The sequence below is a fragment of the Arvicola amphibius genome, chromosome X (genome assembly GCF_903992535.2).
Source record: "Arvicola amphibius chromosome X, mArvAmp1.2, whole genome shotgun sequence".
Classification (NCBI taxonomy): Eukaryota; Metazoa; Chordata; class Mammalia; order Rodentia; family Cricetidae; genus Arvicola; species Arvicola amphibius.
The window spans coordinates 133,296,188-133,319,053 of NC_052065.1; the positions used below are offsets into that span (position 1 = coordinate 133,296,188).

General features: G+C 39.6%; 1 protein-coding gene across 4 annotated transcripts in view; it reads left to right on the top strand.

Annotated features, from left to right (window-relative positions):
• The window catches only part of Mtm1 (myotubularin 1), a 118,102-nt gene that overhangs the window by 13,899 nt on the left and 81,337 nt on the right, over nt 1–22,866 (top strand). For 3 of the 4 annotated variants that reach the window (XM_038316810.2, XM_038316812.2, XM_038316813.2), the window contains 3 exons: nt 12,965–13,041; nt 14,633–14,705; nt 16,075–16,169. In XM_038316810.2, coding sequence (XP_038172738.1) covers nt 12,976–13,041; nt 14,633–14,705; nt 16,075–16,169 — 234 coding nt within the window. In that variant the 5' untranslated portion in view covers nt 12,965–12,975. Of the gene's footprint in view, nt 1–12,964; nt 13,042–14,632; nt 14,706–16,074; nt 16,170–22,866 lie in introns of those variants that run through there. The other variant, XM_038316811.2, reaches the window with a different exon arrangement.

A 22,866-nucleotide genomic window follows, 5' to 3' on the forward strand; every position in this document is an offset into this window, starting at 1 on the left:
TAAATGTCTGCCCTATCACTATGTTGCCTTTGTCCATTTAAAAAAATAAACCTGATAGTTGTTGATTTTTAAATAGTTTATTTGCCATACCAGTTTCTGCTTGTGATATATAAATTTAGCCTGTTCCATGGACAACAGTTCATCCACTAAAGCCAGTCAGCTATCCTGAAGATGTACTATCTGACATGATCTATCCAAAGTCTGCCACTGGCTGCTGGAAAAAATAAATATGATTCAGACTGCCTTTTCAGCTGCCTCTGAATTGGTTTCAGCAAAAGACCTTTGCAACATTTAAAGTTATAAAAGTGGATGCATTTTTGAGCTAAATTCCTATAGAAGATAAAAGTGAATTTCAAAGTGAAAAATGACTTGTCTCTTTACAATTTCTAAAACTCTCATCAAATTAGATAACTTTTAATACTGAGATTTGAAGTAAACAAGATAAATTGATCTAACACATATGAGTTAGTATGTCTATTTGGACAATGAACCACTTGCTGAGATTAGATTATCATATGAGCCACTGTCTTCATCCAAGCAGCAGTGACTACTGAAGATTGGGTTCATTGATTATTGACATTCCCCAATGAAGGATGGGGGAGGGTCATTGGACCCTCACCTGATCTCAGCCATTTCCTTCTAAGTCTCCCTGCTTTCTGTACACTATTCTGTTCTAATTACAAATGGCTTCATGGTCGGGAGGTGGAGCATGTAGCGGCTCAAAGGCTAACTAAAGGGGCTACTTCATCCGTGCAGCTGTGGAAAAGTTGTCAGCCATGCCAGGGTGAGACTTTTGGGTTGAGCAGCTGCTTTGGGATCACTTTGCTACTGAAAATAACCCCTCCTCCATGCTCCATAAGTAAGCCTAATCCACAAATTGGCTTTGTATTGAATTGTACTTTGGTTTGTTGGTGGTGCCCTGTAAAGAGGGGATAGACAATTGTTTCAGTCTCCCCAGGAAGACAATTGTAAGAGTTTCCCTCAATACCTAATTTGAGGAATGGCTTAAGAGTTCATGGAAAGCCTCTAGTTGGAGGAGGGAACTGGTATGTTACGTCATTTGTTGTGGTATCATTTTCATGAACCTCCTCACCTTCAGCCAGGGCAAGTGGTGTCATGACAGTTTTATGGCCAGGGTACTGCACTCCTTGCAATGGTGCAGGACTATTATTACTAAGTGACAGAAGTGAGATTGCAAACGCAAAATCTTGAGTTCAGAATTCTCCCTTTCAGCCATATCACAGCGTTTTGAAGCTGGGCATGGTGGCATCTTTGACAGAATGAAAGGTAGGGTTAATAATTTCTTTTGCAGTTTAAAGGACATGGCTATTATTTGTTTGGCTGAGGAGAGTTCATTTGTAACGAGCTTACTAGTTTAAAGCAGGAGGCAGCAGCCTTTTCTGAAAGTGAAAGTGTATTGACATGAGTGGTGCTTGTGCCACTGTTTTCATGCTGCATTGCCAGGCTGGGTGCTTGCAACTGAGATGTATTGCTCCCAGACCCTGCATAGTTACTGTCTGGCCCTTTACAGGAACCGTTTGCCATCACTTGTCAAAGGAAAATGGTACAAATGAAGCAAACTTCTACTGTTTCACATCACATCATAGTTCATTTTCATGTGGGTTGGGGTAGCTCTTCTCCCAAGTAAGCAAATGGAGAATCTAAATTGATAGTCACAATGGCCTCAGAATGGCTGGAATGTTGAACAGTTCTTTTGTGTCCTGCTCATAGCTTCATGGAAGACATTATAAGGTCTGTTTTTATTTTCTTGTCTCCTAAGTACTTTTCACATGAGAAGTGTGAATAGTTGGATATTTCATAAATTGTGCCTTTATTAGCACTCAGATACTGATTAGAGAGTGGTCCTCATTGGGCTTGATGCTTCCCAAGAAGCCAGGTTGGAAATGGGGCGAGAGGAGTCTGAACGAAAAGCTCATTATTAAAAGTCACAGCTCTTTTATTTCATAGACTTGAGTTAGGGCAGTATGTTGGCGTTTCAGAAAGGGGGACTGACTTTGGGAAGGAAGGAAAGCAGCAGAGAGAGGGAGGATAGTGGCGTCAGCGGATGGATGAGAACAATGTATCTCACGACACAAGTGAAGATGCCACGATGCAAGCCATTGCTCTTTGTGCTAATCTAAAGCAATGATACAGAGACGGCTCAGTGCTTGTTGTGCAGCTACGAGTTCAGTCCCTAAACCCCATGTTAGATAGGCAGGTGATTAGAATACACTTGTAATCTCAGCACCACAGAGGTAGGGACAGATCCATGGGCTTGCCTTGCCTAGTTGGCAAGCTCCAGGCCACTGAGAAACCCGTCTCAAAAAACAAGGTAGATGGTACCTGAGAAATGACACCTAAGGTTGTCTTCTGGTCTGCACACACATTCACACACAGGAGCACACAAAGAGACAGGAAAAATTGTCTTTAGATTGATACCACCCATAATTCTCATCTTAAGCTAGCAAAGGGATTTTTGTAGTTTGTTTTATAACAAAGGGTGTATTGGGTCTAATAATATTGTACACCGCAGCCTGAACTTCATGACATTTGTTTTCAAATTAGACTTCTAAGCAAAGACAATGATCTTCGAAAGTCAGAAATTCTAAACAGGGTACTTGTTCATGACTCCTTGTTGGCTGGCAGGCTTTAGAAATGTCACTCTAAGACTGGATAGGTCCATACAGTCTTCTGGGCTGGTGCAGGAAAGCAGTACTGAATTCATTTAAATGCAAGGCAAAGTAATGTTGGGTGATCGGAGAAGAAAGCATCATACTCCTTCTCACTGTTGTTTGTACACAAGAAAGTTCAGCACCCAGCGAGGCATTGCAAATCAGGTGACACTGGAAATGGAGCTCCCTCCCCTTGCTGTTTAGATTATGCTGGCAAAGGCCTTGTGAGGGCCAGGGCAAAAGGTGTTTCTAGCCATGCTGCTTTGAGACCTGTTCAATAAGGAAAAAGATGACTCCTGCTTGTTGTAATTGGTCTGTTATATTGCTCAGGTGTTTTGTATACTCTGTAAGGTTTTCCAATAGTTTCTTGGTCTGGAAAAAGGATGTGTGAGAGAAGAGGTTTGGGTGCCTTAAATTGTCTGTTTCATGAGAGAGCCTGTAGAAGAGGATAGAACTGTCTCAGTTCTTTGGTGTAAATTGTTTCAGAGTAGAATAAGCTAGCACTTCAGCTCTGCTGCCCAGAGTATCGTGAGCCAGGAACTTTGTTGTACCTTTTTTATTTATTTGAATAAGCGTGCATGGGTTGCTGGCTTAAGTCAAATGGTGTCAAGATCCTTGTCCAAGTTGTTATTGACCAGTTAATTCCTTAAGCACATAACCTATTAGGTGCCAGTCACTGTTGCTAGTCACAGGTGCAACAAATACGGGAGTAAATACAACAGATGAATTCTAGCCTGCAAATGGGGCTCCTTTTACTAGGAGGGCTCTAATCCTTTTGAGGAAGTGAACAGTAACCACTATGACTATTTGAAAGGTGCTAAGTGCTAGAATGAGAGACAGAAATAGGGAGAGTGGAAGACCTACTAAGGTTGTCTTGAATTTCAAGAGAGATAGTGAAGATTATGTTGTGCTTAAAACTAAGCTTTATTCAGTAAATACCATTTTTATGTACTTTTATTTGAGGGGTCTCAAGTCCTGAAGACTGGTGAGCTGAGTTGAGTTCTATTAACTGTTTTTGTTGTTTGTTTTATCTGTAACTGAGATTAGAACCAGTCACACACTTGGTTTAGTTTGCTTCGAGAGACTACTTGGAAGACTTTTTCCCAGATGAAAAGTACTCTGTGCTGTTAGGAGACCAAGGATGGTTGGCCCTGCCAATGACTCACTCCAGGAACTTTTCATAACCCCTCTCTAGTCCCTGTATCCTCTGTAACAGGAGGGTATTTGTCTTTAATCAACACAAAATATCTTGGGGGGGGATAAAAATCATGTTTTGTATAGAATTTTCAGTTGTTGCATTAAAGCCAAGATAGCCAAAAGACAGTGATTTTAAAAGAACGCTTTAAACAAATATTTATTATTTCTATTTATGTGTATGTGTCTAAAACTGCATGAGTTTATGTGCACCATATGTATGCAGGTGCCCCATAGAGGCATCTGAAATCCCGGAACTGGTTGTTAAACTGTCTTATGTGGGTATTGGTACAAGAACCTGGGACATTTGCAAGAGCAGTCAGTACTCTTAACCACTGAAACATCTATCTAGCCCCCTCACTGATTTTTAAAATAAAAAGGATTAAAATTTTATTGCTTGAGGCTTTGGGCAAAATGCTTTTTAAACCAAGTGAGCAGCTGCTTCTGTAAATGCCTCCTGGGTACTTGGTCTGTTTAGGGCATCTTTTACAATGGCACATTACTTTCTGTTTCAGTCATTGTGGGCAAGTGAGTTTTAAAGTTTATAATTCATCATCAGTAGCCAAACACTATCCATGTAATAGCTTGTTTTTTTCTGGTATTTCGAAGTCAAGACCTTATTCATAGAATTGATTGTGTTGACTGCAGTGAATAATTAGCCTTTCATAATTAAATGCTAATAATTATTACAAATACATAGAGTGGTTCTTTTCTTGAATTAACTCATTTTTCTCAACAATGATAAAATAAAGTGGTGACAGGAGCTCAGAAAAGTTAAATAACCTGCCCAAGGTCAAATATTTCCTCAGTTGCAGAGTCAGATTTGTATGGCACCAGCTCCAAAATCTAGCTCTCGGTGGCCCGGTGTCGCAGCATCTGCAGACAGTGGGATCAGCTACCACATTTGACACAGGCTCACTGATGAAAATTTAATGCCAGGCTTGCTGTGGAACTGACTCTTATCATCACCCAGGCCCTTGACTCTCTGAGGATTGTGTTTGATCCAGCTTTTAACAATAACAGTGGCCAGTGTAATTTCCAAAGAGAGGGCTTTGGACAGAAAGACCATGGTATATGATGCTATGTATATGAGGGCCAGAGTGGGCAGATCTGTAGAGATAGAAAGCAATCTATCTGGCTGCTGTAGGGCCTCAGTATTGGGAGTGCAGAGTGATGATGGCTGGGCATGAGGCTTCTCTTTGAAGTGATGCCAATGTTAAGAAATGGTGATGAGTTTCACAATTTGATATCAAAACTTTTAGGGTTTTTTTTTTTTTTTGCTTCAAGGTTTGTTTTTTTTGGTGTGCATCTGGGAATTGAACCCAGGTCCTTGTGCATTCTGGGTATCACACCATACTAGTGATTTAGTGATTAAATGAGACAGAGGTGTGTGTGTGTGTGTGTGTGTGTGTTTCCAGTCTGATGTAGCCCTGGCTGGGCTTGAACTCCTGTTCCTCTTGCCTCTACCTCCCAAGTGCTGAGATTACAGGAATGAACAAACATTGTATGAGCAGACAGGTTGACAGCAAGTGGACTGTATAGCTTTGAATTTTAAACCTTTATTAATTTAGCAATAATAACTTTAGTTTGAAAACACTGATCTATTAGATATTCAAGTATATTATTACTAAAACCTAATTTTACCTCTTACCAAAGAAGCTCTTCTATCGTCTTATATAATCTTATTTAATCAGTTGAATAATTTCAGGGCATGTCCATATGATCAGCCCTTTCAAGTTCATCTTCCACATTCTGTTATCATGTCTAAGAATAATATTTTGTGACACATGGACATAAGGTTAGAGGACTCTTGCAAAGCACAATGTAATATTTTGTCTGAATTTAATCCATGTGGCAGTTATTCACTGATCTTTTTAAAAATTAAAGTTTAATTCCTTTTTAATTAAACTGTCATCTATTCACTTTTTCTCATCTCTCTTTTCTCTATTAGCACTTGTTTTTTGTGTTCCCTTATTTCACCTTTCTTCCTCTATGGGCTAAACAGACCCTCCTAGCTCTGTCTTTCCAGTTGCTGGGAGTTTGATATGTGCCATCAATCTGAGTTAATAGTTCATCTTTAAGATTCAATGATAGTTCATAGTTTCAATGTTGTGAGATTTGGTAAATCATTATTGAAGTCTGTCCCCTCATGATGTCTCATGATAGTGTGTATTTTCCACATGTCATTCACTCACTAGAGTGTTAATAATGCCATTGTGTTCCAGGATATAACCATAAGCCAAATAGACACAGGCTTTTTCCTTGTCAAGCTGATGTCTTTTAGGAGCAGCCTGACAGCCCTAGTAGTGTAAGATTCCCTCACCTCTCTATGTCTCTCTGTTGGCGAAGGCTGCTTTTTCATTTCCAGCTGCCCAGATCACTAAATAATCACTCAGAAACTATATTATTTGCAATACTTTTTAACCAATAGCTTAAGCATATTTCTGGCTAACTCTTATATCTTAAATTAACGCATTTCTACTAATCTGTGTATTGTCGTGTGGCTATGGCTTACTGGCAAGATTCCAGTTTATCTGTCTCCTGCAGGCAGCTACATGGCTTCTCTCTGACTTTGCCTACTCTCTCTATCCTCTGTCTGCTTGAAACTCCCACCTTGCCCTATTCTACTAAGCCACTGGCTGAAAGCAGCTTGTTTATTCATTAACCAATAAAAGCACCACATAGACAGGACTTCCCACACTATTTCCCCTTTTCTGTTCAAATAAAAAGGAAGGTTTTAAAGTAAAATTACATATACAAAAACAGGTATCAAGTAAGAATTATGGTTACAATATTTATATCTACTTTATCTTTCATCATAACTAATGAAAACTATAATTATAACTATCTATTCTTCAACTCCATCAAAGAATCCAGAAGGATATAATGTTACCTAAGTTAATAGGAAGTGCATTGTAAGCAACTTTCAAATCTCTAGAATTGACAGAGACCTCTCACTGCCTGGACAGTCACCCAAAGTTCTGTACCATTGTGGCATCCATCTTCAGACTACAGGCCCATAGTATCTGGCAGACTTTTCCATAAAGCAGGAAATTTTAAAGACAGTTCTACCTATTTGGTAGTTTGTCAGTCACTTTCTTTTGTGTCCTGCAGAACATCTGGCAGACTCTTTCATGTAGCAGGAACCCCAAAGGATCATCTTACCATTAGGCAAGTTCAGTCATTTTTCTGTGGGCCCTGCATGTCTAGTTCATACAGTATAACATCAAGCAGTCCAGGCAAGAGCAGTCTCATGTCCAAATGGCTAGGAAACTCCATAAGGAGCCTCTCTGATGTCCATTTTCCTCTTGAAGTAATTTGTGCTGCCAGGAGCATATGTGTCTCATTGTCATGAAAAGCCCTAAGTTTTTAAACATTTTAAATGCCATATTCTGTTAGTCTTTGAAAGGTTTGAAGAATACTAGTCATCTGAAATATATCTCTGTACATCTAGAAAACCTAACTAACATGAGTATAAGTGTGACTATTATAGATGACTATTTATGTTAACCTGTATTTCTTATTATACATAACATTTTTAAATGAGCTGCACAAACACAATACCTTAATCAAGAGCAGAAATATACATATAACATGTCTGCTTTCTGCTAGCAAACAGAGCAAGAAGCTGCATTAAACTGTGTGTGTGTGTGTGTGTGTGTGTGTGTGTGTGTGTGTGTGTGTTTAGAATTCCTTTTTAAGCTCTCTCAGGTTTTTAGGTGGATTTGATTGATCACATTGGTCTCACACTATCTCTCTACCTCTTCATCTTGATGTTTTTCTTTCTATGCTTTTGTTTTAGTTCTTTGAGGCCTTTCTTAACCATCAGTACCATGAAGGTATGAGAGAGTGAGTTGGTATGCACCATGCTATGCTTTGTCAGGGAATGGCTATTCTCTCTCTCTCTCTCTCTCTCTCTCTCTCTCTCTCTCTCTCTCTCTCTCTCTCTCTCTCTCTCTCTCTCTCTCTCTTCCTCTCTGTGTGTGTGTTTTGGCAGTTTTGAGTGCATGTGTGTTTGGTTATGTGGAGATGGTATTCCTCCAGAGTGGTCTAACTTGTATTTTCAGACAGGGTCTCTCACTGTTCTATAGAGCTCACAAAGTAAGCTGGTCTACTTGGCTAGGAAGGCAGGGTCCCCAGTAGTGGGATTTCCAAGCATATCTGGCTTTTTAAAAATGTGGGTTCTGGCTGGATCATCATGATTTCAATCAAGCATTTTGCTGAGTGTGCTATCCTCCTAGCTCCATGGCTGTTCTTTTAATGGAACATAACCCAAAGAGTCCATAGATATCCATAGTCACCTTGAAGTAGATATGGCTTACCTGCAAGTTACTTCATCCCTGTCTATCATTAATATTGATAACTAAAATAACTAAAACATTTCTTGTTTTCTGTTGTTGCTAACATCTTCATGAGTTTAAATAAATACTTACTTTTGAATGGTTTTGTGCAACCAGTGAGATGGCTTAGAAGATAAAGGTACTTGCCTTGCAAGTTAGATGACCTAAGATTGATTCCTAGAACTCAGGTACAGGTGGAAGGAGAGAACTGACTATGTAGAATTGTTCTTGGACCTCTACACATGCACTAATTACATCATGCATGTCCACACATGCACATTATGCACACATATAACAATAATATTTTAAAAATAGTTTTAGGTATTGCCTTAGGGTTTTCTGTTGCTGTGAAGAGACACCATGGCCATGGCAACTCTTACAAGGAAAACATGTAATTGGGGCTGGTGACTTACAGGTCCAGAGGTTCAGTCCATTATTATCATGACAGGGAACATGACAGTGTGTAGGCAGATGTGGTGGTGGAGCTGAGAGTGCTACATCTTGCAGACAATAGGAAGTTGACTGGCTGTCACATTGAGGGAAGCTTGAGCAAAAGAGACCTCAAAGCTTATCCCTACAGGGACACACTTTCTCCAACAAGGCCACACCTCCTAATAATGCCACTCCCTTTGTTGGCCATTTTCTTTTAAACGATCACATCTATGCTTTGAATAGGATGCATTTGTCTGTGACTGAATTGAGGAATGTGCATTACTTCCCTGAAATAAATAATTTCACTAGAAAATATTAAATAATTCCTATGAATTTGATTTCAGTCTAATCTATTTCACATTAAATTTTTTAATGTGAAGAAAATAATTCTTGAAGGGGAAATGTATGAGTGATATTATTCACCCTTTCATAATTCTGCTGGAATGTTTGTAAATAGTTTTAAAAATTAAGTGGTATAGAAATTTCACGCCTGTCATATATTGGTAAACATTAAAATTTTTTGTTTGTTTTGTTTGCTTGTTTTTAATATGGTAACTTGAGCACTGTGAATAAGATTTCCTAGAATAAGCATGATGTCATTTATGAGGTTTCCCTTTTGCTATTTACCTTCTGTTTCCTGTTCTGTGTTCCCCAAACCATCTTGCAGTTTTTGAGACATAGTCTTACTCATGAATGCAGATGGTACTTGTACTTAATGATCCTCCTACTTCAGCCTTCCAAATGCTAGAGCACAAATTTGTGCTACTACATATGGCTGTAGAAGGACGGCAGGCTGCCTCCTGCTACCCGGATAGCTTTACCCGAAATAATTACATGGAAACTGTATTCTTTTAAACACTGTCTGGCCCATTAGTTTTAGCCTCTTATTGGCTAATTTTTACATTTTGACTAACCCATATTTAGTAATCTGTGTAGCATCATGAGGGGTGGCTTACCAGGAGAGATCTTAACCTGCATCCAACTCAGAGAGGAGAGGCATGGCGACTGCCTGAGGTGTCTGCCTTACTTAGCTTTCTTTCTCCCACAATGCTGTTCTGTCTACTCCAGCTACCTAATTTTCTGTCCTATTAAAGGGCCGAGGCAGTTTCTTTATTAACCAATGAAGTTAACGCATAGAAGACCCACCTACATCATTTCCCCTTTTTCTGTTTAAACAAAAAAGAAAGGCTTTTACTTTAACATAGTAAAATTACATACAACAAAACAGTTATCAAGCAAGAATTAGTTACAATATTTAGATCTTTTTTATCTTTTATCATAACTAAGGAAAACTATGACTATCCATTCTTCAACTCCATCAAAGACTCCAGAAGGATGTAATATTACCTAAGCAAACAAGAAATAAGCAACTTCCAAACTCTAGAAATGACAGAGACATCTCACTGTCTGGACAGTCACCCAAAGTTCCTCTGTACCATTGGATGCCCTACAGGCCCATAGTATCCAGCAGACATTTACATGAAGCAGGAAATTTTAAAGGCAATTTAGTCACTATCTGCTGTGTCTTGCAGAATGTCTCACAGACTCTTTCATGAGTCAGGAACCCCGAAAGACCATCTCACCTTTAGGCAAGTTCAGCAGTCCTCTCTCTCTGAGGATTCTCTGTGTCGAGATTATGCAACAGTCCAGGCAAGAGCAGTTTCTTGCCCAAATGGCTAACCAACTCCATAAGGAGCCTCTTCGATGCCCATCCTCCTCTTGAAGTAGCTGGTGCTGCCAGAAGCAGATGTGTCTCATTGTCATGAAAAACCCTAACTTATTAAAACACCTTAAATGCCATGTTCTGTAGTCTTTGAAAGATATGAAGAATGCCTATCTAATTGAACTGTATCTCTCTATATATAGAAAATCTAACTAACATGACTACAAGCTTGACTATTATTTTTTTTTTAATTTTTTTTAATGATTTATTTAACTTTATGTACATTGGTGTGAAGGTGTCAGATCTCGTGGAACTGCATTTTCAGACAGTTGTGAGCTGCCATGTGGGTGCTGGGAATTGAACCCGGGTCCTCTGGAAGAGCAGTCAGTGCTCTTAACCGCTGAGCCATCTCTCTAGCCCCAAGCTTGACTATTATTGATGATTATCCCTTAATAACCTATATTTCCTAATTATACATTACATTTTTAAATGAACTACACAATCACAACACCTTGATCAAGAACAGAAATATACATACATATAACAAAATTGACCTTAAAATCCATACCAGTGCAAATTATTTATATCTATATCATATCCCCCTTTAAATATAAAAAATTATAAACAATATTTGGGAATATGGGTGCAGTTATTTTTCTCCAAACTGCTTTCTGCTGAGTGGGGGCACTATTATTTAGGTTTTTCATGATATAACCTGTCTGCTAGGTTCATCTCAGTCAGCAGTTGAGTGAAGTAATTTTTTGAGGGTGTTCACAACAACCTTTTAGGAGGGCGTGGTCTATCATACCATATTTTGATAGAAGCAATCCATAGGGTCTCATCCTCTGTGAAAACAAAAGAAGACCCTCTCTAAAGCATCATATCCTTAGACACAAATTTTGAAGTCAAGATACCTTTAGAACATATATGTTGGTTTAGTTTGGTAGCCCATACAATGAAATGTTTTTCTGTACTTAGCTCCTTTACAGTCAAAAAGTTCAAAGAAAACACAATAAAATGTATAATCCAGACTATCTATGAATTTTTTATTTTTATGTGGCTTATTTTTACTCTATCATTTTACTTTATTTTGTCTCTTTAAAGACTTTACCCTTTTTAAGGCATTAACTTTATTCTCTCTATTTTTCTTCTCTGTCCCAAGCCTACGTACACTCATCCAGTATTGTGACCCATTTAAAGGTCTTTTATGTCTGAATCTGTCCTATTGTGAATCTGTAATTCTTTATTATCCAGGAACACTTCTTAAAATTCTAAGCATTTCTTAAAAACTTAAGTTGCATCGTGTAGAGGTAATATGGTACTGCCTGTGTCTTGCCCAGTCTAAACCTTAAGTGCGCTGTTATTATAATAATTATGACAGTTCCTGCCTGAGACCAGCACAGTTCAGCATGGTGGATCCTCTCTGCTTGTGCCTCTGAGCCATGCTCATGGCACAGCTAACATGGAGCTGCTTGTGCCCCTGAGCCATAGCACGCAATGACCCCCTCTTAGGCACACAGTGAGTCTAGTTGCCATCAAAGAAATCGTAGCATTTTACTCCAAATGCTCCATTCAAAGACTTTGTCTCCCACAGGGGCCAGACAGAGATCGTGATGGCGGCACAGCCCAGTAACTGGTATTTTAAACCTGCCACATTTTAGACCTGATCCTGAGACCTACCCAGGCAGGAAGAGCTGAGCCACAGGCATGGTCTCAGCTACTTTGTTCCCGTCCCCGAGTGGGCCCAGAAATGCTCCATAGCTGGAGTTTGCATTGGAGGCAGAGCCCAGGAAGCCACATTTTAAAATGGCTGATGCGGCTTTTTTTTTCTGCCGCTATTGTTGAATCAGGAAATCTCTCTACAGCACGTCCTAGCAAACAGCAAAAAGCTGTGTTAAACTCTCTCTCCTTTTTTTAAAAGCCCTCTCAGGTTTTTAAGTGGATTTAGCCCCACGTTGGGTGCCACTCTGTAGAAGGATGGCGGGATGCAGCCGGCTAGCTTTACCCGAAATAATTACACGGAAACTGTATTCTTTTAAACAGTCTGGCCCATTAGTTTTAGCCTCTTATTGGCTAATTCTCACATCTTGCTTTAACCCATATTTAGTAATCTATGTAGCACCATGAGGGGTGGCTTACCAGGAGAAATCTTAACCTGCGTCCAACTCAGAGAGGAGAAGCATGGTGACTGCCTGAGGTGTCTGCCTTACTCAGCTTTCTTTCTCCCACAATGCTGTTCTGTCTACTCCACCTACCTAATTTTCTGTCCTATTAAAGGGCCGAGGCAGTTTCTTTATTAACCAATGAACTTAACACATAGACAAAAGACCCACCTACATCATGTGGCCCTTAATAGTCATTTATCATCTAGCTGTGTACCTGGCACAACACCCTCTTAACGTTTCAGTGAAACATTGGAAATATATGGCACTCCTCTATCCTCTCCCTACCAAACCTAAAACAATAAAATAATGACAACATTGAACTCGATTCTTCCTTGGACATCTACTGCCTGTGTTCTGGCTAGCTCTTTGTATTTTTTATTGTTTGGCCCTATGAATTAAATAGGGCCCAAAAAGTTAAGTACTGTTTGTTCTCTTGAAATATTTAACTCTTATTATGTTTGAAATGGTTCGATTAATAGAGAATTTTGCCTTCCTTAGTAGTTTCCAGGATGGCTTCTGCATCAACATCTAAGTATAACTCACACTCCTCCTTGGAGAATGAATCCATTAAGATGGTAAGTTCGGTTTTTACATTTACCTGTATCTCTGCATTTCTCTCTTCATATTTGTATTAGACAATCATTTGGGATTTACTGAATCATAAATCTCATTATGTATTCACATAGTATAAGGCAATGGAAACATATCATCCCACCTTGTTCTAAGAAAGATTTAAATAGAATATGTGTTAAGTGATTTTTGCTTTTGTAAATACTTTCTGAAGCTTAGTTAATTGCTGCCAGATCTTACATTCTGGTCTGAAGCAGTCCTCTGTATCTGACAGCTCTCTGAAGAAGGTGTTGGAAAGCCAGGATTGACTAAGTAAGCTGCTACTTCATAAATAAGGCATTATTTGATGGGTATGATGGTGAGACTTACAAAATCCAAACATGCATACCTTGAACATAAAATGCTTCAAAGTAGCCAGGGTATATTGTTCAAGTAGAATTAGATTTTTGGATCATAAATTGAAAGAGAGGGGTGAATTCAAATTTAGTTTTATTCATGGTTGCATGAAGTTTTAAGAGGATCCATGAGAAAGGTTCATTTATTCTACCACCTCACAGTATATAAAGATGATCAATCAGAAAGGAAAGTATTTTTAATTTTTATTTCTTGATTACTGACAAATTTGACCTTTTATTTCTTTTTAAAGCTACATTATTGTCTATTCCTATTGATTGAGTGAACTATTCATGTCCTTTGCCTATTTGCCTGGGAGGGAGGTGAGGGAGATTCTTTTCTTATTGCTTTAGTAGGTATTATTCATAATGTATTAACTCTATAATGTACAAATCACTTTATTTCATCATTTTAACCTTATACATTCTATTTTGATTTTTGAAATACTGAGATTTAAATTGTGGGGGGTTGATTGGTTGTTTGAGCTGGGGTCAGGATATGTGCGTGGCCTCAAAGTTGTGATCTTTCTGCCATAGCTTACCAAAATCTGCCATTTAAAGTGTGAATCACCATACCTGGTTTGCCAAAGTTTAATGATTAATTTTTTCCTGCCTGTTAGAGCTGCTGAAGTGGTTAGATGAGGCATATCCCTGAGGACAACAGGGGAATTTGCTGAAGTGGTTCCTAGAGGCCTGAGCAGGTTTCTGACAGACTACTCTTTCTTTGACCTAAAATAAGGTTCCTAATAAAATAATAGGTCAGAAAGCATTCTTTGGCACTGTACTAAGGTTCTGTAGCAGTTGCATAGAAACAAAAGCTATGACCATATAGCACACTAACTTCATTAATGTTTGATCATTTTACTGAGATATGTTAGCATTAAAATACTTAAAAGTATTCAAAACTTTGGTAACATTATATAAATGTAGTCTAGGAGTTGGGACATTTAATAAATGTTGCAGCCAGATCAGTCTTTATGTTTCTAATTTTCTGTTGCTAGGGATTGAACAGAGGGTGTCATGTGAGTTAGGAACGTACCAGTGAGCTATATTTTCATCTCAGATTCTTTTTTCTCAGTGTGAATTTTCTGTTCAAGTTTTCTTAAATGCTAAACTTCCATTTTTTCTTTTAAAAGTATATTTTTGTGTGCTACTATTTATGCAAAGATAACACCAACACCTCTGATTCCCCTTTTATTTGCAGGTATCTCAAGATGGAGTCAGTCAGGATCTCAGTGAGAGTGTTCCTCAACTCCCAGGGGAAACACTAATTACCGGTAAGGAGCTTTTGAGGCTGGGGTGCAAAGATGGAGGAACAGTAGAGCAAGATCAGGTGGCTTGAGCTCCATTTCTCTGTACAGACAGAAGGGACAAATAAGCTAGCTTTGTTTAGGAGTGTCAACACAGAGAACGTCCTGATCAAAGAGTTCTTTCAAGAGCTTGGGGCTCACTTGGCTAGCAAGAATCTTGTCTCCATACTAAAGAGAATGATTTGGGGGAACAACATGGGTTAGCTCTTGAAAGTTTCTAACTAGAGATACAATATATACTATTCATAATTTAAAGTTATGAAAAACAATTAAGGCTTTCACCCTGTGATGTATGTTTCAAAATGATAAGAGCTTAAAGATTCTTCTCTTTGATATAATAGGAGAATCCTTTGCCAGAAAATGGAAATTAAGTAAGGTTGTAGTAACATTTCAATATGGTGTTTTTTTTTTTCTCTTATGATAAACCAATGCTAAGAGGAAGAAATCTACTTCGAAAGGGCCAGGTCACTCTGATTAAGAATGCAGAGCATTAATAGCTCCTGAGCCAAGTGCTGATGATAGAAACATTCAGTGGTTAGGGTTGGTCCTTCCTGCCACGTGTCAGTATATTTGGGGCCAATAATCAGCATTGTTACAGGGAACCATTCCATTCATTAAGATCCAGATTTTGATTTTAAATGACTAAATGGAGGTTTTAGAGAAGTGAGTTAGCCATGTACCACAGAACCATGAGAAACTACTTGCTGTCCATGAACTCATAATTCTAGTCTTGAAACTAAAACCAGTAAAATATGTCCTTCCCAGTTTCTGAAAAAAAAAACAAAGAAATTTTGCCTTTATGGTCTTTATATATGACATTTGAATGTTGTATATCAACAGACAGACCTTTAACTGATGATGTAGTAACTAATTGAACTTGCATAAAGTGGCCTCTGTGTATAGTTTTCATTTAGTACTTGAAGAGAAAGGGATTTCAAAGTCATTTTAAAAAATTAAAAGTTATTAACAAAGTCAAGGATATCCTTGAAAGGGAAATCGCTCAAGTAGTTTCTTTTACAGTTGTGAGATGTTAACAACAGCAAAAGCTGCAATCACGTCTGTGATTTTACATCTGACTCTTGTTGCCTTGTCTCAGGCGGTGACAGCATTGGGGGCAAACTCAGAAGTACCATGAGTGCTTAGAGGAGACTGACCTACTAGTTCCCCACTGCTCCATATCAGCCTGGCATAGAGATGTGCAAACTTTGCCAGTGTTGCTTTCAACATTTTTATTGTAGTTAAACATAGCCAAGTAATTTATATTAAGTTAGTACCATTTGTTGTATATCTTGGTATATGTTTCCATTATTTTAGGGTACTTTTTTTATCTTACTAGACAAAGAAGTTATTTACATATGTCCTTTCAATGGCCCCATTAAGGGAAGAGTTTACATCACAAATTATCGTCTTTATTTAAGAAGTTTGGAAACGGTAAGTAGATTCTGAGACCATAAAGATGACCCTAACTGTTAAGAATAATGCTAAACTGTGTCTCTTCTACCTTGCAAGATTGACTGTGGATCGGATTAACATGGGTGATATATTTGCTTCTCAATTCTTAATTTTTCTTTGCTTTTATAAAAAATTAACATCTATTTTGTAGGCAATAAAATAAAATATTCAAATAGATTTTATCCTTCAGAATAGAGAAGAGAGGTGATTAGAGTAAACTAGTATAGAACAGTGTTTTTAACAAGCAGCACAGATGAGAATGAACAACTTAGAGATTTTTAACAAGCTATCCAGGTGCTTCAGATTCACTATATCAGAATGTCTGGGCCTAAGGTCCAAACACACATGGATTTTCTAAAACATCACAGAGGAAGGCATTGATGTGAATCCTTGGTTAAAGTCGACCACTCTAGATCTATCTAAGTGTCCTTTTACAAACCATTCAGTAGCGGGGTAAAACTGGGATGAGTGTGCCATGGCTTACTGCTACTAACTTTTTCAATCATGACCATAAAATGTTTGTTGACACATTTCAAGGGACATTCCCATTGCTGAACCAGGGACACAAGCATAAATACCCTAGTAAGACAAGAGAAAATGTACAGCTACTGTGGTTATCACAGAAGAACTTATGGTAGATGGGACGGTGTTTCATGGCTCACATCAGAATGCAGGGGCAGGTGGGCTTCCAAATACTCCTGGCAAATAGGTTTAGGATACATGGAAGAATAACTTGTTACTGCTTTGTACATAGGTGACTATGGGACTATTGGGGGGAAATCTAGGAAGGTTCTGGGGTTTTTTTTTAAATCTTCTCTCATACATTACATCCCAACTACGGTTTCCCTCCCTCCACTCCTTCCAGTCCCCCATGCCTCCTCTCCCAGATCCACTTCTCCTCTGTTTCCCTTTAAAAAAAAAAGAGTAGGCCTCCTAAGGATATCAACTGAACATGGTATACCAAGTTACAATAAGACTAGACAGAAACCCTCATAGCAATGCTGCATGAGGCAACCCAGTAGGAGGAAAAGAGTCCCAAGAGCAAGCAAAAAAAGTCAGATACACCTTGTACACCACCCGCTACATCCTCTCCCCCTGCTTGCACTGTTAGAAGTCCCACAAGAACATCCAGGTACACAATGTATATACAGAAGACCTAGCTCAGACCCAGGTAGGATCTGTGATTATCACTTCATTCTCTATAATCCATTAGGAGCCCTACTTAGTTGATTCTGTGGGCTGTGTTCTCATGAGGTCCTCAACTCCTAGCTCCTACAATCCTTCCTTCCTTCTTCTGCAGGGTTTTCCTGGCTCTGCCTAGTGTTTAGCTGGGGGTTTCTACATCTGTTCCCTTCAGTTGCTGAATGACAACTCTCTGATGACACTTGAGCTAGGCACTGATCTGGAAGGATAACTGAATATCATTAGGAATCATTTTGTTCATATTTTTTCTAGCCATGTTTGGATCTGTCCTAGGTCTCTGGGCTGTCCAGTCTCTGGTTTCCAGCCATCCAGTCAGTGTAGGCATGGGCTCCCTCTCATGGTTTGGGCCTCTAATTGTACCACCCATTGGCTGGTCACTCAGACAAATGCCACCATTACCCCGGCAAGTCTTGTAGGCAGGACAGATGGAGGGTTCTGTGATTGGGTTGGTGTCCCAGTCCCACTGGTGGAAGTCTTGCCTGGTTACAGATTTACAGTGAGCGGGTGCTTGTCTTTGACAATTAATAATTTTAGTGTTTAGTGGTTGAATATAAAAAAATAAAGAAAACATTGGTAGTGTTGTTGACATTATTTTTATGGAATCAAGGAATAACAGAGTCCCTGGGAAAGACAGGGTAAATGGTGGCAATATATTCAGATAGGGTTACAAACTATCTAATAAAAGCTTAATGACAGCTGGGAAGGGTGATCACTAACACCTTGCTCTGTAGGGTGCTTCCTCTTTGTCCATAATGCAATGCATGGCTGAGATGTGAGAATTAACAGATTAGCCAGTGTGCTTGATGACAGTCAAGGTTTGAAATTGTTATAACTGGCTAGAATATAGGGCACAACCAGAGGCACAACATTAAAGTGTATAGATAGCATCTACTTAATAAAAAATCAATTGTACCATTAAATGATTAAGGTCTTTCTGCAGAAATCTAGCCTTTTGAAACCAGTAATAGTATTACTTGTTTAAAAATAATATACATCTATTGTGAATCAACAGAAAAATACTATAATGAATGCCAGACAAAGTGAGACAGTAGTCCTGTTTGTAGTGATGATATGATGATGTAAAATCCTAATGCCACCATTTAAGAGAGAGATTGATAAAGAGAATTAATAGATAACTAGGCTAATGAGGGGATCAGTGTATCAGCAATGACAAAAATAAATATTGGTCCTTTTTTCCGTAGAACACTATCAACTTGAATCTGTGTGAGAGAAGACTGCCAGATTCTTTGGCTCTTGCAATCTGTCCACCCTTCTTCCATGATGCTCTCTGAGTCATAGGCACAGGACCTATACTATGTATATATCCTGTGGTACTGGACTTCTTATGATCCATTGATATCTGCATAGCATCTAGCTGTGGTTTTGTGTAATGGTCTCCATTTTCTGTAAAGAGAAACTTCTTTGACGAGGGGTGGTAACTCCACATTTATCTGTGGGTATGAGGATAAAATTTAGAATATAGTCAGGGATTATGCTGGTCTAGAAAGTGGTGGCAGTGGATATTTTTCTAATAAGATCCATGATGTCATTAGCCCCTTGAAGCTGACTAGACTGTTCTGATAGCAGGCATGAGTTCTTTTGTTTATACATGGTACCCCCTGTAGGACATAAGTGAAGTGCCCATCTGACAATGGCTGCTACTTCTTTATTCTTCTATGATATTATATAAAGACTTTATAAGCAATTGGCCACGCAACAGTTAGTGAAAGTCCAAAAGGAGACAGCTATGGTAGCAGAAAATGGAAAATTGAAGGAAAATGGTTATATTCAGCTGATGAAAAAATAGTCCTTGTAGTGTTTCTTCACTTAAATGGTCCAAACCAGAATAGTAACTGTGGGTTTCTGTTGCAAAATAGAAAAAAGCCTTTCTGTATGCTTGATAAAGAATTGTCATCTCATTGGCATTTTGAAGTAGGCAACTGTTTATTTCAGATATGTAAACATTGTAGAGGGAGTGATGAATCCAGATGCGTGTGGTCTCATTTTGGAGTCAGCTTACCCATTTTGTAGATGTAAAAGTTGCATGCAGAATGTTGGTCACAGTGGTTGATTTTTTTGTAGCCCTTTTTGTAGTCTATCTCCCATCATTTGCCCTGCTCACTGCCTCCAAAGTGACTCCCGCCCCCCTTAATAAAGCTGGCTTTTCAGTTCTGTGACTCCCACTGACTTCCTCTTTCCCAAAGAATAGAATTCATTCTCCTTTGTGTAGCTTGCATCCCTCTGCTCTCTCCAGCCTTGATTCCTATCCCAAGCATGCTGTTCTCAAACCCCTTACCTTTTATCATCATGTAAATGCCCTTCTCCCCCGTGCCTGGATGCCACTTTCAGAACTTATTTCTTTTTCCTTCAGAAGCTGCCTCAAAAGTCATGACCTTTTTGGAGCCCCCACTAGCTTCCCTCAAAGTTCCCACTGCATCTCTGCCTCCCAGCAGTCCTTTTGGCATGCTTTCCAGTTAACACTGCTCGGAAATCTTCCACAACCAGCTTTGCTACACTTATAAATTTCATTTAAATAACATTTTTTTAAATTTATGTACCAACCAGTTTCCCCTCCCTCCTGCTCCTCCAGTCCCCTCTCTTTCCTATCTACCGCTCTCCTCATCCACTCCTCCTCTGTCTCCACTCAGAAAGGGATAGCATTAAGTTGAGGCAGCTCCTCCCCTTATGTCAATGCTGGGTCAGGGACTCCAGCATGGGGAACAGGTTCCCCAAAGCCAGCTAAGCTCCAGGGAGAGGTCCTGCTCCCACTGTTAGAACCCTTACTCAGAGATTAAGCTAGAGGACTGTCACACACCTATAGATTCCCCATCATGATCTTGACCCCACATTGCTTATATAATCCCTCCTCTCTCTTCAACTGAACTCCAGGAGCTCGGCCTGGTGCCTGGTTGTGTATCTCTGCACCTGCTTCCATCAGCTACTGGATAGAGTATCTCTGATGACAATTAGGAGTCACCAATCTGCTTACAGTAGATGGGCAGTTGAGGCACCCTCTCCACCATTGCCAGGAGTCTTAGTTGGGGTCATCCTTGTGGGTTCCTGAGGATTTCCCTGGCAACAAGTTTCTCCCTAACTCCAAAATGTCTCCCATCAAGACATCTCTTTTGTTACTCTCCATCATACCTCCAACCCCTCCCCCCCCCCACTGAGCCCACCCAGTCCACTCCCTCTGGTTCCCATCCCTCCATCCCTTCAACTCCTGTCCCCAGTTTACCCAGATCTTTTCTACTTCCCCTTCCCAGGGAAATACATGCATCCCTTTTTGGACCCTCTTTGTTACCTAGCTTCTCTGGACTGTGGATTATAGGTTAGTTATCCTTTACTCCTAATAACTACCTGTGAGTGAGTACGTGCCATATTTGTCTTTCTGGGTCTGGGTTAACTCATTCAGAATGTTATTTTCTGGTTCCATCCATTTGCCTGAAAATTTCATGAGGTCATTACTTTTTACAGCTCTGTAGTACTCCACTGTGCAAGTGTACCACATTTTCCTTATCCATTCTTTGGTCGAGGGGCATTTAATTTGTTTCCAGGTTCTGGCTATTTTGAATAATGCTGCTATGGACATAGTTGAGCAAGTGTCCTTGTGGTATGATTGCACATCCTTTGGGTTTATTCCTAAAATTGATATTGCTGAGTCTTGAGGTAGTTTGAGTCCCAATTTTCTAAGAAATCACCATACTGGTTTCCAGAGTGGCTGTACAAGTTTGCACCCCCATCAGCAATAGAGCAGTGTTTCCCTTACTCCACATCCTCTCCAACATAGGTTTTGCTACACTTTTAATACCATATTTCTGTGTTTAGCACTGTTGAGCGCTGGTCTCTATTTCTCTGGTTTATCTTGTTTATTCTTGACTTGTTCACTGGTGTTCTTTCAGCTCCTAGGGTAGATTCTAGTGCATTGAAGATGCCCAATAAGCAGTATTGAGTGAGTGAATTCAGTATTATTTACATACTGCTATATCTGTGACTTTAACAAATATTGAATCCTTTTGATCCTCACTAGTGCAGCAGCCAAAGCAGCACACTTTTGTTAAAGTATGTTCAGTGAGTAAGCTCATATGTTGTTTGTGCTTCTTGGAAGTTAAAGTTCTTGATACAGGCCACAGTGGTTTGATCACAGCATGCACACTACTAAATTGTGGAATCCTGAATACCATTGCCTCTGGAGTTCAGAAGTCCCACAGCCACCATATGGCCTTGAATGTATCAAGGAACTTGACTTTGGTTAATAGTATGACCACAGCAGGAGCAGCTGTAGGATACGACTCCATTGAAGCTAGTAGACTCTCACAAAGAAGACTGATCCCAGATTCTCAACCAGGAGCACACTGGATTCAGATGCTATAGAAAGAGAGAGGCAGCTCAACATGTTCTTTGTTGAGGTCTTTGACCTAGAACCATTCTCTCTACACTATGGTGAATCTAACACCACATGGGGTGAATGATAATCCAACTCTTCTCGTGGGATTCTAGAGGAGTGCCTGGGAGAGATGGGACACAGCCCATTGAGGCACATGTATTGTTGAAGTTACAATGGAGAGGGTGATGAGTCACATGTTTATAAACTGGAATAAGAGGAAGGGAGAGAGAGAGGCCTACTCTTCAGAGGGTTTTCAAGTCCACATATTGCACTTTCTATAGCACTGTACAGACATCTGTGCTGGGGAAACAGTTGAGTGATATATGGGAATTGGGCCTCCAGCAACAGAGGGAGTAGAGGAACTAGGAGGAAACGAGGTTGGAAGAAGATATATCTTCAGGATCAGAAGGTACAGTTCAGCAGAATATGCGTTACATGGAGGACCAAACACTAGATGCACATTTCTGAAAGTGAATACCAACTGCAGCATGGATAGTGGGTAAGAGAGGGGGAGACTGAAAGCAGGAAGATCCACTAGAAGGTTACTTTTATTCTTTGGGTAAGCAAGACAAGCCTAATTGCAATCATGGTGGACATAGGATGGAGGAAACAGGTTGTGGACAAACTTGGTTGATTTGAGTGAGCCATTATGAGAAGGGGGTTGGAGGAGCATTCAGCAAGAATGACTCCTGTGATTGTTTGCTTGAGTGATGAGAGCTGCTGTCATTCATTGAAATGGCACTCACTGGAAAAGGGAGTATCATATAGGTAAAGCCCAGTGGGGGGGACACAAGTGAGGTTTGGACTTAAACTATACATCTATATGGTGGGAACATCTCCATTATAGTTGGAAATGCATATTAACATCACACTGAAAGTGATGAAAACCACCTAGTCTGTGGGCATCCTCAAGAAGAGACCCTAAAAAGAAGTATAGACTCAGCTGAGAAGCACACTGGGTAACAGGAACATAGTGGAGAAAACAAAGCAGCATGACTCAGAACTTCGGGGATGATGTGGGAGGGTCTTCTGTTTGTGTTGATTTCATTGGTTAATAAAGAAACTGCCTTGGCCCATTTAATAGGCCAG